Source organism: Limanda limanda, chromosome 5, assembly GCF_963576545.1.
Source record: "Limanda limanda chromosome 5, fLimLim1.1, whole genome shotgun sequence".
Lineage (NCBI taxonomy): Eukaryota > Metazoa > Chordata > Actinopteri > Pleuronectiformes > Pleuronectidae > Limanda > Limanda limanda.
Genome location: NC_083640.1, coordinates 1,937,806 through 1,958,260, shown reverse-complemented (window position 1 = coordinate 1,958,260; position 20,455 = coordinate 1,937,806). Strand labels below are relative to the sequence as shown.

At 42.0% G+C, this 20,455-nt stretch overlaps 1 protein-coding gene across 1 annotated transcript in view; it reads right to left on the bottom strand.

Moving 5' to 3' along the window:
* Positions 1-20,062, bottom strand: part of slc4a4a (solute carrier family 4 member 4a) — a 52,293-nt gene extending 32,231 nt beyond the window's left edge. The window contains exons 1-3 of the mRNA XM_061070903.1: positions 20,049-20,062; positions 15,571-15,644; positions 9,941-10,117 (exon numbers count right to left, since the gene is read on the bottom strand). Of these exons, the coding sequence (XP_060926886.1) occupies positions 9,941-10,117; positions 15,571-15,644; positions 20,049-20,062 (265 nt within the window). The remainder of the gene's footprint in view (positions 1-9,940; positions 10,118-15,570; positions 15,645-20,048) is intronic.
* Positions 20,063-20,455: the final 393 nt, after the last annotated feature.

Sequence of the window (20,455 nt, the reverse complement as noted above, 5' to 3'; positions counted from 1 at the left end):
CAATGGCTCCTCTGATCCATGGAATACGTAACAGTGTGGAACGTGTTCATCTCTGCACACGCTACACGCTACATGCTACACGCTACACGCTACATGCTACACGCTACACGCTACATGAGGGTTTGTACCTCCATCGTTATCTATGTTTCAACATTGTTGCTAGGTACAGATTCGCCTTTCATACTATGTCAAACTTGTTTTAATAATAATAACTTTATTTAAAGAGCACTTTCCAATACAAAGTACAAAGAAGTGCTACACAACAATACTGAACAAATTCCATGTTTATCAGTCATTGTTTAACCCACACTACACAATAGTGGGGGATATAATCTTTATGTAATAGTTATATATTTACATATTTATATATATATATAAAGTTTCTGTATCTTAGCAATGACTCGGGTGGTTTTAATTCAATTTGGATTAAACTTGGCGAGTCTGGGGCTGGAATAAGGATCTGTGCTATTACTACATTTTTTTCCAAATCCCGTAAAGGTTACGATCACAGGATGAGATCAAAGTTTCAGACGAATGTAAACAGTGAAATAAATAGAAACTTTTGGGGTCTGAACTAATTCGGAGCCTTTGGCGTCTGCAAGAGAGAGAGCTCTGGAGAAACATGGCCGCCACTCGGCTGTATCTCTTTAATAATTCATCCTGTCGTCATTAATCTTGGTCGTTCTGGTTTAGCCTGTAATGTGGAAACTGGCCAATCAGCAACAAAAGATGTCTTTAAATGTTGTCTTTATTACTTCGAAAGGTTTTTTGTGGGTTGAATTACTTTAAATTATTATTTATTTGTATCTAATTAATAATAATAGACTAAATTAAGGTTGAGATTAGAGTTTGGACATTTAGCTGTCGTTACAGTCAATGTCCAGGGTCCTCACAAGTGTAGAAGCTCCAACAGACGTGTGTGTGAAAGTGAGTAATAATAACCAAGCTTCCTCCTCAGATTACAGAACAACTCACTAATACCACAGCAACACAGTCCACTGTAGATATTGGATATTTAAATATTAAATTCCTCAAAAAACAGAGTCCTAATCTTGTCAAAACAAAAGCAAATCCATGGCCACAAAAACAAATGTTACAGGAGGAAATTATGCTCTGCTCCTATATTTATAGTTTATAACTGAAAGTATGAATAATATTTCCAAACAGGCTTTATTTATGCAGGATAATAATCTGTCTTGTGTCTTTAACTGGAGTTCTGACATTTTCACAAACAACCAAACAAAGTCATTCATTCATTCATTCATTCATTCATTCATTCATTCAGCAGCAAGTGAACAAACTGTAAATCAGATGAATCTTCACCTTTTTCTCTGCATCACAATAACAACAACAGCAGCAGACAAGAGGGAGAAAGATTACTAGGTGGAGGATAAACTGTCTGCTGGCACGCACACACACACACACACACACACACACACACACACACACACACACACACACACAAGCTGCAACCAGCTGAAGTGGCCACAACCTGTTTAATAACAGCTGTGGTGGACTAATGTCCACGTGCGTTTCACACATTCAGCGCTGACACTTCTGTCCACAGTGATTTACAGTGATTACAGTAAACAGTTAAAACAACTTTTAAATACCTGCTGTTTGGTCAGAGTGGACAATGTGAGGGTCAAAGCCTCAGAGAGCTGGACTCACACACAGCACTGTGCAAATACTGTTGATTCATGAGAAGAGGTGAGAGTGTCCATCCAGAATAAAGATCAATTCAATTGAGAAATGAAGAAATAAGGACAGTTTTAACATCTGGAATCATCTGCTTTCCAGTAATGAGCTGCTTCGACCTGCACTGAGCTCCAGATCATCTCTGGACTTCCTTCAGAGGAGCTGAGATGTCTGAGTGAGAGTCTCTGGACATCCTGAAGAGTTTCTCCTGCCAGGATCCGAGTAAAAAGTCCACAGAATTTTTGTGAGTTGATGACGTTTCAAACACGCAAAACACAAAAAGAAAACAAATATCGGAGGATGAAAACAAGGAGCCTCATACGTAGATGAAGAAGTCAAGAGAGGTTTTGGTGAAAAGAGTTAATTTAACACACAATCATGAAGTTATCTGGAGAACTCTGGAGAAAGTCTGGACCCAATCAGGTGGAAATCCTCCAGAGTTCATGTCTGAAAACGACTATATACCTTTAATTATTAAATTAAACCTATTACTAATGATAAGTAGAGCTAATATCTCCGCAAACTGTCTCCTCATGAAACTATTTTAAATTCACCAGATCCAGATTTTTAATAAATATTGGGTGTTTTTGAGTAATCCTTTTAACTGAGGTAACAACAGGTTAATATTTAGTCTAAGAGGCCTGAAAAATTACTCATTAAAAAGTTGATGTATTGATTAAAACGCAGAAAACGAGCTGAGCTCAATGTGACACTGTTGCTAAGGGTGAGGAGGGTGAGGAGGAAGAGGAGGAAGAGGAGGGTGAGGAGGGTGAGGAGGGTTCAGGGTGTGAGCAAGCACATCATTTATTAAATTAAACCTATTAAACCTATTCACTATTGATAAGTAGAGCTAATATCTCCACAAACTGTCTCCTCATGAAACTACACCAGATCCAGATTTGGAAACACCGATAAATATTGAGTGTTTTTTAGTAATCCTGCTCACCGACGAAAACAGAGTAAAGCACATCCTGCTCTGCGAAGGTAACAAGAAATGTATATTAAGTCTACAGAATATTGTTTAATAGAGGAACAAGATGTTAGGAAATGAGTTCACTGAAGATTCCTCTAAATCACAAGAGAACTGAAAAACTATTAATAAAAAAGCTGATGTATCGATGAAAAAGCAGAAAACGATTCAATTTGTTCAATGTGACACTGTTGCTAAGGGTGAAGAGGGTTCAGGGTGTGAGCAAGTAAGTAATTTATTAAATTAAACCTATTAAACCTATTAACTATTGATAAGTAGAGCTAAAATCTCCACAAACTGTCTCCTCATGAAACTATTTTAAATTCACCAGATCCAGATTTGGAAACACCGATAAATATTGAGTGTTTTTTAGTAATCCTGCTCACTGACGAAAACAGAGTAAAGCACAACCTGCAAAGCGAAGGTAACAAGAAATGTATATTAAGTTTACACAATATTGTTTAATAGAGGAACAAGATGTTAGGGAATGAGTTCACTGAAGATTCCTCTAAATCACAAGAGAACTGAAAAACTATTAATAAAAAAGTTGATGTATCGATGAAAGGCTGAAAACGATTCAATTTGTTCAATGTGACACTGTTGCTAAGGGTGAGGAGGGTGAGGAGGGTGAGGAGGGTGAGGAGGGTGAGGAGGGTTCAGGGTGTGAGCAAGCACATCATTTATTGAATTAAACCTATTAACTATTGATAAGTAGAGCTAATATCTCCACAAACTGTCTCCTCATGAAACTACACCAGATCCAGATTTGGAAACACCGATAAATATTGAGTGTTTTTTAGTAATCCTGCTCACTGACGAAAACAGAGTAAAGCACATCCTGCTTGGTGAAGGTAACATGAAATGTATATTAAGTTTACACAATATTGTATAATAGAGGAACAAGATGTTAGGGAATGAGTTCACTGAAGATTCCTCTAAATCACAAGAGAACTGAAAAATGACTAATAAAAAAGCTGATGTATCGATGAAAAAGCTGAAAACGATTCAATGTGTTCAATGTGACACTGTTGCTAAGGGTGAGGAGGGTGAGGAGGGTGAGGAGGTTGAGGAGGGTTCAGGGTGTGAGCAGGTACATAATTTATTAAATTAAACCTATTAAACCTATTAACTATTGATAAGTAGAGCTAATATCTCCACAAACTGTCTCCTCATGAAACTACACCAGATCCAGATTTGGAAACACCGATAAATATTGAGTGTTTTTTAGTAATCCTGCTAACTGACGAAAACAGAGTAAAGCACAACCTGCTCTGCGAAGGTAACAAGAAATGTATATTAAGTTTACAGAATATTGTATAATAGAGGAATATTTAATTGTATATAGGATGTTAGGGAAGGAAAAACTAAATGAGTTCACTGAAGATTCGTCTAAATCACAAGAGGCCTGAAAAACTACTAATAAAAAAGTTGATGTATCGATGAAAAAGCTGAAAACAATTCAATGTGACACTGTTGCTAAGGGTGAGGAGGGTGAGGAGGGTGAGGAGGGTGAGGAGGGTGAGGAGGGTGAGGAGGGTGAGAGCAGAGAGACAAATGAAAATCCCATCGTTCAGATGCGATCTCGGAGCCGTGTGTTGTCGCCAAGCGGAGGAAACACAAAGAGCACTTTGTCCCGGCAGCAGAGGCTCATGGGAGAGATGCAGGAGGAATGCTCGCTGCCCAGTAGGAAGCTGAGTGAAGCTGCCACCGAGCACCAGTTCAGTGCCGCTGGGGAAAAGCATCCTACACAAATACCATCACATCTCCTCCTATCTGCCCCCCCGCCCCACCCTGCACAGTGAACGACCACACGGGATCTGATAGCACGCCAACCGCTAGCGATAACGCACCTCGCTGCCGCTCTCTGTGAACGAGCGGCAGCGGGACAGGAAGTGCTCAGTATGCAGAGCGGCTCGCTCACAGCCACTGGACACAAGGGGTGGGGGGGGTGGTTGGCTGAATGCAGAGTGACACCCTGAGGGTGAGCCATTCACAGAGCCGTGGCTCCACCCGGGCCGTGCAGCTCTGGTATGTGTGACAGCTGAGGTGGGAACGTTCTGATGAGAGCGTCACAAATACCAGCTGGGAAGGGGGGGGGGATATATGGAATATTACTGTACTAATGTACAAACTCATACGTTTCCACGGCTGCACGATGCATCACAGCAGCTGGAGCTCGTGAGGGATTCATCTGCACAAGGGTTTAATGCCTTTGTTCAGTTCATACAATAATATACATATAATCCAGTATTTAAGATATTATTCTTATGTTCCAGTATTTAAGTTATTATTGTTATCTTCCATTATTTAATTTATTATTCTTATGTTCCAGTATTTAAGTTATTATTCTTATGTTCCAGTATTTAAGTTATTATTCTTATGTTCCTGTATTTAAGATATTATTCTTATGTTCCAGTATTTAAGTTATTATTCTTATGTTCCAGTATTTAAGATATTATTCTTATGTTCCAGTATTTAAGTTATTATTCTTATGTTCCAGTATTTAAGTTATTATTCTTATGTTCCAGTATTTAAGTTATTATTCTTATGTTCCAGTATATAAGATATTATTCTTATGTTCCAGTATTTAAGTTATTATTCTTATGTTCCGGTATTTAAGTTATTATTCTTATGTTCCAGTATTTAAGTTATTATTCTTATGTTTCAGTACTTGAGATATTATTCTTATGTTCCAGTATTTAAGTTATTATTCTTATGTTCCTGTATTTAAGTTATTATTCTTATGTTCCTGTATTTAAGTTATTATTCTTATGTTCCAGTTTTTAAGTTATTATTCTTATGTTCCAGTATTTAAGTTATTATTCTTATGTTCCAGTATTTAAGATATTATTCTTATGTTCCAGTATTTAAGTTATTATTCTTATTTTCCAGTATTTAAGATATTATTCTTATGTTCCAGTATTTAAGATATTATTCTTATGTTCCAGTATTTAAGTTATTATTCTTATGTTCCAGTATTTAAGTTATTATTCTTATGTTCCAGTATTTAAGACATTATTCTTATGTTCCAGTATTTAAGATATTATTCTTATGTTCCAGTTATTCAGTTATTATTCTTATGTTCCTGTATTTAAGATATTATTCTTATGTTCCAGTATTTAAGTTATTATTCTTATGTTGTGTTCTTATGTGTTCGGTATATAACTTGCATTAATTTCACTTATCAACTTTCACATTTCTGATGATCATACTCTGAATTATCAGAGGAAGGAGTATCTCATGGATCAGAGATTAAAAAACTGGATAAATACTATAAACTGTTTTCCTTCGGGAAATGAAAAACCATTCGTATAAGAATCAAGATTCGACATAATCTTTTTAATCCACTTCCAGAGAACGTTTGATCCTGGTGGAGAAGATGGGGAAAAGGCTTAGAGGGGGGGGTGGGGGTGGGGGGGGGAGCACGCTCATCAGAACGAGCAGAGGTCAAACCACTGCAGCGGACACACACGTGCAGCCAGGAGACTTCCTGTCCGTCCCCGCGGCGTCCATCTGACCAAACAAGAGGGTTTGATCCACAACATGACGGACAGGGCCCCCCCCCCCCCGGGACCCTGACTCCCAGAGGGACGACCACGGAGGAGGACACAGAGGGACGACCACGGAGGAGGATACCGAGAGGGACGGGAGGACGTGAGGTTCAAACCAGAGCTGAGGTCACAGCAGCAGAGAGACACACGGACGTGTTCAGCTACGTAGAAAAGCTCAAACTGAAAAGATCTGAGAGTAAAACTGCAGTTCTAGTATTTTCACTCTCATGTCTGTGACCTTGACGACATTTGAAGGTCGGAGTTGTCTCTATCCGGTGGACGACCGCTCTACCCCCTCAGCCACAGCCGCCTTGTAAAGATAAGAACTTCTCACATAAACATCCTGAGATTTCATAACTTCACTCTAGTTCTATGTTCGGTGTCTCTTCTATGTGTTATACTTCTGTGTTGTTCTGTCCCACAGGAACCATCAAAAACAACCTACTGGTCTACAGCTCCACCCCCTTAACTCAAAGGTCAGAGCTGAGTCTCGGATCAGGAGCCGCGACCTTCAGAAGCTGAAGAGCGATCGAGTCACGGCAGCAGAATCTGACCTTTCCCAGAATTCATTGCACTTCACTGATGAAACGTTTAGAAGTAACAAGACGTCCAATACCAGAGTGTCACGCTAACCTAACTCGTCCTGTGAGACATGTACACACAGATACAAGTTTGATTAAGTTTACTATGATTGCCTTATCTGTCGGATGTACAAATATTTGAATAATGATTAATGATAATAAAAGTAATCTGTGATTTTACAATCTTCTGGTTTATTGATCTGCACGGAGTCAAAGTCTGAGTTTCATCAACTCTGAGTTAATCAGAGACACTGGAATTCAGCATCTAACAGAACAGTGGTGAGAAAGTGTGAGGTCTACATGATTAGGATAAAGGAAGTGGTATGTAGTATGTAGTATGTTGGAGTATGAAGCGTGTTCAGGGTTTCTTCAGGTGTCAATATGATCAGACTTTGTTAAGAGCAGAATTATTACATTTCATTTCATTTAGCTGACGCTTTAATCCAAAGCGACTCACAATAAGTGCATTCAACCCCGAGGGAACAAACCAAGAACAACAAGAGTCAAGAAAGTACAAGTTCTTCAAAAATAAAGCAAAACTACAAAATGCTATAAGTAAGAGCCATTTTAGTGCTACTAAATTGTTAGTTTCAAAAATTGTTAGTTTATTTTTATTTTTTTTATTTTTTTTAATATATATAGGTATAGTCTGAAGAATAACTGAAATGTTAAATCTATGTCGGACATGAAGGAACATCAGGTTCATAAGTGAAGATAAGATGAAACAACCCTGATCCTCATGTTGTCTCTGTAGCTTCAGACAGAGGCAGGAACTATCTGCTGTTTAATATCTGCTGTTATAATATCTGCTGTTTAATATCTGTGTCACTGAGAACTGTGACACACGGAGAGAGTTCAAACTATCACCAGGACGTTTCTCCATCTTAAAGCACGACAGCGTTTAATTAATATTAATATGATTAAGATCTAATGCTTCATATTTTAATGAATTTAAGACTTTTAAATTGTTTATTTCACAAGAAGAACCACACAAGGATTATCCAATAATAGATAATAAATCATTTCTATTAAAAGATGGATTTCTGATTCAAAAAAGCTACAAATTCATAATCAGGTCGACTAATAATTCCATTTTGCTCAGATTGTGTAATAACCTCTGATTAGTAAATAAATAGACTGGTTCCCGTCAATGGAATATAAAAGTAGAAAGTGTGTTTACATACAATATCACAACTGAACCATTCACTGTGCAACACAACCAGGTGTGTTGTCTGTGTTTGTGTTGTTTCTGCACCACTTCCACCTGAGGGTTTACGCTGCCCGACCCCCCCCCCCCCCCCCCACAGGAACCAGCAGAACGCCGCCGCCGCGTTGACTGTCAACATCACGTCAACGCTCACATGCTCCTGACAACACAGACGCATTTCCATGAATGGAGAATCACCCGTGTTGCTGTAAACAAAAACCACGTTTTTCAGGAACGTCAACTCTCACACACATTCACGTTCGGTGAGGAACCAGCAGGACGACGTGTGGAAGCTTCTCAGAGAACGAGTGGACGTGTGGACGAGGTTTCTAACACGTGACGTGAAACTGAAGAACACAAAGATCTCAGGATGAAGAAGAGGAGCCGGACACGTAGAAGACGAAGACGTCCACTTGGAAACACGAGGAGATTCCAGATCTTCTGGTGATGAGGCCGACGCCGTGTGGAGGAGCTGGAAACAACAACACTGATCTGTCCACGGCAGAGTTTATACGTCAAGTCCCGCCTCCTGCTGCTCTACAGGCTCCGCCCCTCGTCTGGATGTTCCCGCATGTCGGACCCAACAACCTCCTGCTGCTGCTTCACAAACACCAACTACACAACATGTCCACACATGGTTTTCCAGACATTTTCATTAGCAGGACACGGCTTGAGATTCATCGATGGTTTCCCAATTAATGCACAATTACTTAATTCTGATTAGTAATATTAATAGAAGCAGCAGCACTGATCTTTTGCGTCTGAAGAGCAGCTGAGCTTCTGTTTACACACAACAGGTTTGGAGTGACTCCACCCGAACATCCATCACCGCCACAAGGACACAACCCATGAGATCCAGCTGCATCTCCAGGATCAGGATTCAGGAAGTCAACAGGAAGTCAACAGGAAGTCAACAGGAAGTCAACAGGAAGTCAACAGGAAGTCAACAGGAAGTCAACAGGAAGTCGAGGAGAAAACAGGAAATACAGAACGTCTGATTCCGAACTCGCGTCTCAACGTCAGTCATCACTTCCTCTTCACTCTGGAAGTTTTATTATCGATTAGTTCATCCTGATGTGACTGTGATTATGAAACACTCCCAGTTATTTTATGCTGACGCAGCGTCACCGTAGCAACAACCAGATGCAGCAGCTGTAATTTCTCCTCTGATTGGATTTGTGTCCTGAACGAAATCCCCAAAGCTTCAGTCCCAGAGAGCGATGGTGAAACATGAACCTCGTGGAACCAGAGAATCAACAGCGAGCCTCCGATTGTTTATACAGAATTAATTCAAGTTATTGTTTTCAGCTTCAAAACTTTGACTTAAAATATATATATACAAAATATTAATGGTGTCTCTTGAACGGTTTTATCTCTGGGACTGAATCTCCATGATCTCTGTGACAGTATCAAATCACTGCAGGCTTTATTCACGCTAACGGTCTCAAGGTCTTTACACATCTCTCTCTCTCTCTCTCTCTCTCTCTCTCTCCTCCACCCCCCCCTCTCTCTCTCTCTCTCTCTCTCTCTCTCTCTGTCACTCCCAGCGACCGCGGCTCTTTGTCGGCGCCCGAGGCCACATCGCACTTTCCATCTCATCGGGACACAAGAGGCTCCGGCCGACCAACAACAACACAAAGCACTGACACGTGGAGATGCTCGCACGGCAGCACGCACACACAACACCGACAACAACACAACACACTGATGTCTACCACAACCACCAAGGACACACACACGAACACAGGAGCTCAGGAGACTCTGATCAGCACAAGCTGCATCTGACAAAACCTCTGACTTCCTGTAAAGATTCACTCAGCGAAACACACACAGCTGACTCAGCAGATCCTCGGGGTCGTCCCTCAGAGAGCGGCGTGCGGCGAGGGGACGGACGTGGACGCTAATCGTCCCTGACGTGGCGTCCATCACTTACTGAGCGGTCGGAGGATGCTGCTGCTGGGCTCATCGTTGTTCTCCGTGTCCGACTTGTCCGAGGTTCCCTCCGCCGGCCGCTCCTTCCGCTCCTTGTGGCCCCCGGCTCTCCGGCGGTGGCGCCTCCGACGGCGGTAGCTCTTGGGCACGTGCACGCCGATGTACACGGTGTGGTGACCTGCAGGAGGAACAAACACAGGAGATGACCTCTGACCTCTGACCAACCTGACACGTTCTGCTCTCTCGTTAGAATCATGCACTGAAGAAACTGGATTTTCAGTGAGTTTCTTTTTGAAAAATCCTGACGTGACACAAAATGAAGCTCCAGTAAAAAACCCAAAGTGACTCGTGAGCGTCTCTGCGTCCGAGGGAACATTCTCACGTGTCCCTCAGCAGCCGAGCCGAGCCAGGCCGGGCCGGGGGGGGGGGGGGGGGGGTCAGAGGTGGCACTACACTGTCAAAACAAATATTTGGACATAAAAGAAGTCGCGCGTAGCAGCGAAGACGCCGTGGCTGCGTGCGTGACTACACACTTGTTTCTCACGCCGGCCCGACACCAACACAACGTGATGTTCTACATGTAGTCGTCGGGTTCGGGGTCATGTGACGAAGAGCCGAGCCGAGCGTGGGCCGAGGAACTCGCCTTCACCGGGAACCTGGAGTTCACGCCAACATGCGATACACGCTGGGTCGGGCACACGTGTGGATTCCATTCCCGGCATTTAGTCTTTAGTTTATTCTACCGGTGGAGGTGAGAGATTCCAGCTGAAGCTTAATCCTCACAGACGAGAGTTCAGTGTGTTATCAGCTTTAAATAGTTTCCCACAGACTCAAGAGTTAAAGAGAAGTTTTGGAATAAAAGTTTATTTTCTCTTCTGATTTTGCTGTTTGCTTTTCTGTGTTTTCTAATTTTCTAATTTACTTTTCTTTTTGCAGAAATGAAACTTCCCTGACACAAAAAAGCTCTAAATGATCAGTTCTCTTCCCGAGCCGCGGCACAACCAGGAAGTGGCTGAACCCCCCGGACACGACTAAACAATGATCTCCTCTTGAGGAAACAACGGCGTTCATTATTCCCTCGTACCACAATGCATTGTGTTTTTCCAGCGTTCGTCTAAACTCGCCGACACCGACGGTTCAGAAGAACAATAAGATAATGAGCCTCAGAGACGAGGAGATGTGAGCAGCTCGGAACCTCCAGGGGGCGCTGGACTTTCTTCTAGAAATTAGTACATAAAGCATTAAGTACTCAAAAGGCACTTCTGGCAAGAATGAGTGTTATAATATGGGAAATATATTTAAGTTTGTATTTACAGACGTCAGTATTTATGATTGAAAATCAACAATTACTTTATATTATCTCACCTCAATATTAACAGCTATGTTCCACTTCAGATTGTCCAAAACATTTCCTTGTTCTCTCATTCTCATATTCAAACAGACGACACTGGTCTTCAAATATATAACAGGCTATCTACATTTAATTTTAAAATACATTATTATAAAGTTAGAGGGGAAAGCAGCATTGAAGTCAGCAAGCGTTCTTTTTTATTCCCTTAAGAGATGTCGGTCTTGAGCTTCTGTTTGATGAAGAAACTGATGCTGCTGCTAAACTCTGAACATCACACATTGACCATGAGACTTAGTGCAGAGAAAGAAAGAAAAACATATAGTTTAGTTTTCTAAACATTAAAAGATGATGTTGTCATAATAATATCGACGTCAAGGAAAATGTGACCAATGTTATTTAAAACTTCCTTCAAACAAACGTTTCAGAAGGTGTAAGAGAGACGATCAGAGACTTTGAAGACGAGAAGTGACGTAGGACCGGGGACAGAACCAGCATCGCCCTCACTCCACCGGCTTCACGTTCGGCTTTTGGTTCAACAAGGACGCCACCTGTCCCGTGTTTATGTGACAACATGAAAACACTGGGAACCAGATCAATGAAGGAGGCGCCGCTGGCGGCGAATCTATCGTCAGAGTTAAGTTCACTCAGACGACCTCGATGGAACTGAATTAATGACCCGAGAGTCCAGGTCCTATGTTGTGATATTAAGACACAACAGTTTCCTTATGAAACCATATTTTAATTCACTAGATCTGTACTTTTATTCGGCTCTGCATCAAATTACGTACTCTGATTAATATTGTTTTTAAATCTACGAAATCCATGAATTATTCTCTGTGAAATCAACTTAAATGTTAAAAAATCTCTCATAAGGATAATGTTGATTCGGTTCTTTCTCCCTGATCCACAAACTTCTACAAAGTTTAGTGTGAATCATTCCAGTAGTTTGTGTCTGATTCTGCAAACTATCACACAAACCAGGGCTGAAAACCTCTTTATAGTTCATAATTCATAGTTGTATCAGCATCAGATTGGTCCTATCAGAAGAAGTTTCCCTCCAGCAACACAACTCGTCCTCCTGGAACAAGACGTTATTAAGGCCCAACGGTTTCCTTATGAAACCATATTTAAATTCACTAGATTTGTATTTTTATCTTTTGTCTCTGCACCAAATTACGTATACTGATTAATATCATTTTTAAATCTACGAAATCCATGAATTATTATCTTGGAAATCAAACTTAAATGTTAAAAAATCTCTCATAAGGATAATGTTGATTCGGTTCTTTCTCCCTGATCCACAGATTCCACAAACTTCTACAAAGTTTAGTGTGAATCATTCCAGTAGTTTGTGTCTGATTCTGCAAACTATCACACAAACCAGGGCTGAAAACCTCTTTATGGTTCATAATTCATAGTTATATCAGCATCAGATTGGTCCTATCAGAAGATGTTTCCCTCCAGCAACACAACTCGTCCTCCTGGAACAAGACGTTATTAAGGCCCAACGGTTTCCTTATGAAACCATATTTAAATTTCACTAGATCTGTACTTTTATTTGGCTCTCCATCAAATTACGTACTCTGATTAATATTGTTTTTAAATCTACGAAATCCATGAATTATTCTCTGTGAAATCAACTTAAATGTTAAAAAATCCCTCATAAGGATAATGTTGATCCGGTTCTTTCTCCCTGATCCACAGATTCCACAAACTTCTACCAAGTTTAGTGTGAATCATTCCAGTAGTTTGTGTCTGATTCTGCAAACTATCACACAAACGCTATCAGAAGAAGTTTCCCTCCAGCAACACAACTCGTCCTCCTGGAACAAGACGTTATTTATGTGGAACCCATTAGTTTCATCTGTGGAGAAGAAGCAGGAGGCAGATGGCTGAACGGCCACAAAGGACAAAGAGACACAGACCAGCAGAAGAGAAGAAAGAGCTCGGAACCATTAGAGCTGATGGACGAGCAATAAAACAAGAGAGAGGAGACGTTTGCACAGGTTGAACGGCAACGAGCCGGGAGGTGAGAGAATGAGAGGAGAGCGCTGGAGGAGGAATAAAAAATGGCCGAGTCAAGGCGAAGGAAAGGAAGATTTGCACTCGCTTTGTGAAACCACTTCCTCCTCCTCTTTTTTTTTTCAGGGTCCTGGAAGGAGAACTTCTTTTGGAGCTCGGCCGCGCTGAATGAACCGAGATCCTTGTGTTCGCCGGGAGGTTTGTTTCTCTCTCGGGATTTCTGAGGGGATGCAAGCGCGGTTTCCACAGTAACCGCTGGGACGGGCCCGGCGGGAGGATGGCGAGCGGCCACGCGGCCCCCCCGACAGCATGCTAATACCGAGCCGCTTTAAGAGCTGCTGCTGGATTAAGAGAGAGAGAGAGAGAGCTGCTCTGTTTGTGTTTTGGGGGGAAAGAGACGCCTCCTGCTGGTTTCTGACTCGGCAGAAAAAGGGTTTTAAAACTTTGAGTTTCATCCCAACAAATATAAACATGCATCACTTTGATAAAAGGTCACAGCAGATGGAGGGAGGATGGGGGCGGGGCTGAGGAACCAGGTTTTCATCTGCGTTTCTTTGTTTGTGTGTCTGATAGTTCGCAGGATTACACAAAAAAATTCGACAGGAATTAGAACAGAACTCTGGAGGATGTGATGTGAGACGTTTTTCATTATTATCTTTGATTTCGCAGAGATTAATTCACAGATCTTGACGGAAAAAACTCAAATATTTATGAGAGTGTGGAATTCGGTGCAGCCTGATTAAAGATAAGAGACTATCAGGCCTTGGTCGAGGTCGGCGCTCCACTTACATTCGTGAATTTACGTCATATATTTTATTACGTATTAAATCGATATCTGTCCACACCAGTGTTTTGGCTTCATATCAGTTTTAATCCCCGAGCGTAGAAACCCAATCAGTGAGTCGGATGTTCTCAGCGTCATCGTTTCCAAACATCTCAGTTTGTCCTCGTCCAAACTCAAGGTTCTCAAAGTCCCAAGGTTCTTCAGCTTCAGCGTCTCTCAGTATATCTGGATTCTTGTGGACGAATCAGTAGAAGAGTTGATGAGTTCTCAAACTGCAGCGTAGTCGTGAGGATGAAGCTTCAGAGCTCAGATCTACGGTCGTTTCATGACACCCAGTATCCGGATGGACCTCAGTGGGACAAAGGTCACGGAGAGAGAGAGACTGAATCTCCTGTTTTCATCACTGACGACGTCTGTTCCTCCGACTCAGATAGAGAACGAGTCGCTGGAATGAAAACAAGACGGAGCGAAGTGACGCTTCTCTCTATCGTGTCTCGTGTGAAAAAATGTCAAGTTGCCTCATCTGTGCTCGTTCCTTTTATCAGTGGGTCGTCTGTGAGGGAGCGGGGGGGCGGGGGGGAGGGGGGGGAGGACACAGCTGAGACGCTGGTTCACGCACAGGAAGTTGGACAGAGTTCAAGCTGAGGTGACACCTGACAAAATGTTGATCTGCAGCGTGAGTGCAAGTCACTGAACGGCTCCGGTGGTTTGATACCACTTCTCAGAGGTCGGATCCAGAGGTCGGATCCAGAGGTCGGATCCAGAGGTCGGATCCAGAGGTCGGATCCAGAGGTCGGGCCGAGGGAGAGGACTCTAGACGGGAAGTTCGTCTTTCACTAAAATCTAATAGAGCAACATTTAGGGGACTTCTTCAAATTTGAGACATGAAAACAGTCAATTTCAATAGTTTCTTTGTGACTTTTGTCCTGAAATCAACAAAGGCATCAAAGAGCTGGAGAAGCTAAAGTACAAGTCTCCGCCCACTTTATCACCAGGTTACATTAAAACCCTTTTCTGCATATTCTTGACATTAAACTCAGGTAAAATATCAATTCTCTGGAGTAATTGAAATGAATATTTGCTCCTGTACATTAACTGAATTCAGATCAGTCTCTAAAAACACTTGTTTTGATTCACAACATCAGATTAATGATCCAGATCTGCGTCTCTAACTTTCCTCTTCGTGCTCGACAGGAGAACAGAGTTCGGTTCTGTCTCTTTGTGATTGAAGATGTTTTTTCCTTGAGGTCCAGTCGGTGTCGGAGCAGATCAGTGAAGTAAACACAGGATCACATGCTCCGTGTTCTACATCCGTCCCGTGCCAGCTCGTTACCGCAGGTGAGAAACTTGGCGCCGGCTGAAAGGCCGAGTGACGCCCGGCCTGATTCGCCACTTACAGGAATCGTGCTGAAGGCAGCTTGGTTTTCAGATTGAAAGACTCTATAAAATAAAGATAAACGGAAAAGAAACTCACCCTCCACCTCCTCCTCGTCACACAGGTGCTTGACGAAGGACGCCCCCCGGTCCAGCACCGCCTCGTCCTCCATCCTGTAGTAATAGAAGAGGAAGAAATTCGGATCACACTTGTCCTCCAGCGACAGCGTGGAGCCGTAGCGCCGCGGCTCGCCCCCCCCCGGCAGCAGCAGGCTGGCGCTGGGAGTCAGTCGGGTGCTGCTGGTGGCGCTCATCTCCTCCCATCAACCAGTCGGTCACAGACGCCACTGTGTGCGGCGGCTTCTACATCAGACATGTGGCGTTGTGTGCCAGTGTGTTTGTGTGTCGTCCTCACAGCCAATAGGTGCGATGTCATGGGTTTAATCTGGCGGAGGAGGGTGAGGGAGAGGACAGGAAGTGGCGGCTAATTGAGCGTGATGAGTGACAGGTGCCTGAGCGGCGTGGACTGGGTCCGAGTCGGAGTTGGACTTTGTGGTGGTGGTCTCTCAGGATCAGAGCGTGGAGTCGTATCAGTGGGAGGAAGGAGACAATAAAAGCATGTGGAAAAGAGTTGTGTCTTATCAGTCACACACACACACACACACACACACACACACACACACACACTACAAAGCCGCTCCATCTGGCGGCTAATGCCCGCCACCCCCCCCTCGCCACCGGCCTCCACCTAAGACACAAGTGGGCCATCACATGTCTGTCTACTCATCCGCCCTTACAGGATTAAACCGGCTTTACTTAAGTGACAACACACACACACACACACACACACACACACACACATACACACACAAACCAGTAACAGGCTGGCGTGTCGGAACCTCGCTGCTCTCCAAGACACTTTAACACACTCACACACACACACACACACACACACACACATACCTCAGACCAGCCACACAGTATTTTATGAGCCACTTTAAACGTAGAGAAACTTCACTAAGTCCGACGTTCACGTACTTTCTTATATGTGTTACTTGAGGATTCCACTAGAGGGCGCAACACAGGACTCACACTAACGACTAGCATCTTTCACGATCTTTCACGAAAAACCAATACGTCGTCGTTTTGGTTTCGATGAAGACAAACAAAGCTTCAGGATTCTAGTCTTAATGTAAACAAGGGAAATGTTGATTTAATTAAATGAACCTTAAGAATAAGTTTATTTTTAACGGCTCCTTGTCAATTCAACTATTAATGCTAATGTTTTTATAAGTGAACTGTTTGTCTTTACTCTTGCATCATTTTTATTTTTATATTTCTGCTCTATTTTTTAATGTCTTCATTGAAATTATTTCACAAGCTCATAACCTCTTGTATTTCACTGTTCTTTTATTTGACACTTTTCTCTTTTAATCTCTTCACCTCTTTATTCTTCTCTTTTTCCTCTGATTTATTTTTGCTTTATGTTTGATTTAAACGGTGCTTTCTGATTTTACATTTCTTTTTCATTCAGTTTTTAATGTCCCTGAACATCAGCTTAAAGCTGTTTAAAAATCACTCATAAATAATTATGCCTGAGAAACAATTGTCTAATGTTCTAACTGCTTTTAATTGTTTCCTTCTGTTCCAAATCGTCATCTTTAACCCGTAGATCAGCTTGTGAATGTGTTTTGAAGTTTATTATTATTTATTATAATAATGTAATAAAAGTTAATGAAGCAACATCTTTTGATGTGTGACTGTGTCTGATGAACTTGTAGTAAAAGTAGTTTCTGTCTCAGCAGCTTCTTTGCTGTTCTTTCTTCCTCCAGCGCCACCTATAGAACAACTGAGGGAACAACAGGCTTCTTTCCACCTCTTTATCAAACCAGACTCTTTGCAACACAAATCTTCAAACTTCCTTCAACCTCAGGATTAGTTTTATAACTTATTTTTAATATAAGAAGAGTATAATGATTTTTTTTACCAGAATAAACCAGTGAGAGCAGAAAGACGACAGTGATGTCACGATTGTTCGGAGCTTTGTGCGAACACGTTTTTTCCAGTTTGAGCTGCAGATACTGAAATCTACCAAGTTTCTGATCATTATATTCATATGTCCATATCGAAATACTCAGAAGTAGAAACAATTAAATAATATCCATAAGTATTAACAGGCTCTGACGCAAGTTAAGCAACATTTTTCTTTTTTTATCATCTAGTGAAAAACCTTCTAACATTCAGAAAAGTACATACGAATAAAGTTTATTATCATCATTACTACTACTACTACTACTACTACTACTACTACTACTACTAAACTTCTACCACCACCACTACTACTACTACTACTATTACTACTACTACTACTACTGCTACTACTACTACTACTAAACTTCTACCACCACTACTACTACTACTACTATTACTACTACTACTACGACTACTACTACTGCTACTACTACTACTACTACTTCTACTACTTCTACTACTACTTCTACTACTAAACTTCTACCACCACTACTACTACTACTACTATTACCACCACTACTACTACTACTACTATTACTACTACTACTACTACTGCTACTACTACTACTACTACTAAACTTCTACCACCACTACTACTACTACTACTATTACTACTACTACTACTACTACTACTACTTCTACTATTACTGCTACTACTACTACTGCTACTACTACTACTACTAAACTTCTACCACCACTACTACTACTACTACTATTACCACCACTACTACTACTACTACTATTACTACTACTACTACTACTACTACTACCACTACTACTACTACTTCTACCACTACTACTAGTACTGCCTCTACCCTGCCTGCTGATGATGTCATATTGTATGAATGAGTAATCCTCAGTTACACCTCTGAACAACGTCCTCTGGGAATAATTCACTTCAGTTAACATCTCGCCTGCTCCCACATCCACTGGAAAACTGCTTCAGCACAAAGTCACTTTAAAGTCAAAGTATAATTCACGTTTTAAAGGTCGTTTTTAAAGAGTCCAACGACTGCAGCTTCTGAAATATGAGACGTCATCAGCTGCACAAATCTTTTCAAATCATATTTGACACAAGATGCAGAACACAAAGTTCCTTTTTCTGCTTGAACTACGTAACAGTGACGTCACTGCCGAGCAACAAGAAGAGAGAGAGAGAGGAATCTAAACCTAGATTAGAAACACATGCGCTTCAGGAATGTGAAGTATTCCACTTTTTCCTCTGATCGATACGTGAACATGTGCGTATTGACGAGCTTCGGCTGAACCTTCACACGAGCTGCAGGAGCCTCCAGAGCTCCACAGGCTGTGACTTTGCTCTGGTGATTGTAAATTAGCAGCTATCAGTGTGTCAGCGCACAGATAAGGTATCTCTGTCCTCGGAGGGACAACAGTCCTACGTTCCCTGAGCGTGTCCACGGCTCTGTGACGACATGTCGACCCTGGAATCATCGTCTGCTGCAGCGTCACAGGAGATAGGAACTAATGTGTCCAGGATCTCAGGTTTCACTGAAACTCACAGGGATTCTCCACCTTCGGTAAAACAACGTCGAGGTTTCACCTGAGTGAAGTTTTGAATGTCTCAGTAGATTTGTTTCGTGGTGACAACAAAACGTTCCTCTGCTTATAGTCAAAATAAACATCACATGAGACAAAAGAAAGACACAGGAACTGAAGCCTGGAAGCATGGAGTGAAAATTACATTTTAAAATCTGTAGTTTGGGCTGAATCTTTAATCTGTTTCTGTGACTTTCGATATGTTTTCAATGAGCAGCTTCCTGCATTAATACACTTTAAACCTGTTTCATGTATCTAAGCTTCTGATTCCTCAGGTTAAGAGAAATCAATCCAATGATTTGGTCGCAGTCACACATGTAAAGATGAATAAAGGAATCAGATCTGATGTAAATCAGAAATCAGGCTCTTGAAAATAACATTTTAAAATCTGTAAAGTCTCTCAGCTGACACAGTTTGGGCTGAATCTTGAATCTATTTCTGTGACTTTTGATATGTTTTCAAGGAACAACTTCCTGCAGCTATACACTTTAAACATGATTCATGTATCTAAGGTTCTGATTCCTCGGGTTAAGAGAAATGAATCCAACGATTCGATCATATTCACAAGATGAATAAAGGAATCAGATCTAATATAAATCAGAAACTTGCTCTTGTGACTGTGCAGGACTAAATCCACATGTTTCAACACTCAGTTGTTTCCTCGGTTTGTTTTTCTCTGAGGCTCCGATCTCTGTGAAGCAATTACACGGAGGTTCATGTCTCGGAGATTAAACTTTAACGTAGTCAAACAGTAAACGACCTCTAAGGCGTCCGGGTTGTTAGTGCAGAGCTGAATCAGCAGAGCAGCTCAAGCTGAACCAGAAACCACTGAAGGTCTCCTCTGTTTGTCCATCAGAGCGGATCTAACTTATCAGAAGTCTTTGCACCGAGTGTGTGAGCTGTCCGTCCTCCTGTGTCCTCACCAGGAGACGTCTGCAGGTGGACATGTGTCAGAGGACAGAGGTGTGTGAGTCTGGTGGAGTCACTTACTTCTTGTTGCTCATCTCTGCAGGATGCGTGTGATCGATCTCCTGAGTGAAGGTGCAGAGCCGAGCGGATCAGCAGAGCGGCTGCTGGATGTGTGACCTGACAGAGCAACACATGGAGAGGTCATTCATCTGGACCACCAGGTGAAGAACCCAGGGAATCCACTGCACAGGAACCTAACACACTCATTGTGCACCTGCTGCTGGCACACACACGTTAATGATAACACAAAACAGCAACATGCCATCACATGGAGAGAGGAACACAGGAAGAGGAAGAAGACACATGCACAAACATCTGAATATCATGCTGACCCTCTGTGGGCCCCTGTGCCAGAGCTGTGATTATCCAGGGATGGATTTACAGAACAGACCCAACAGCCGGATGCAGCTGCTTCTGGCTGCACGAAG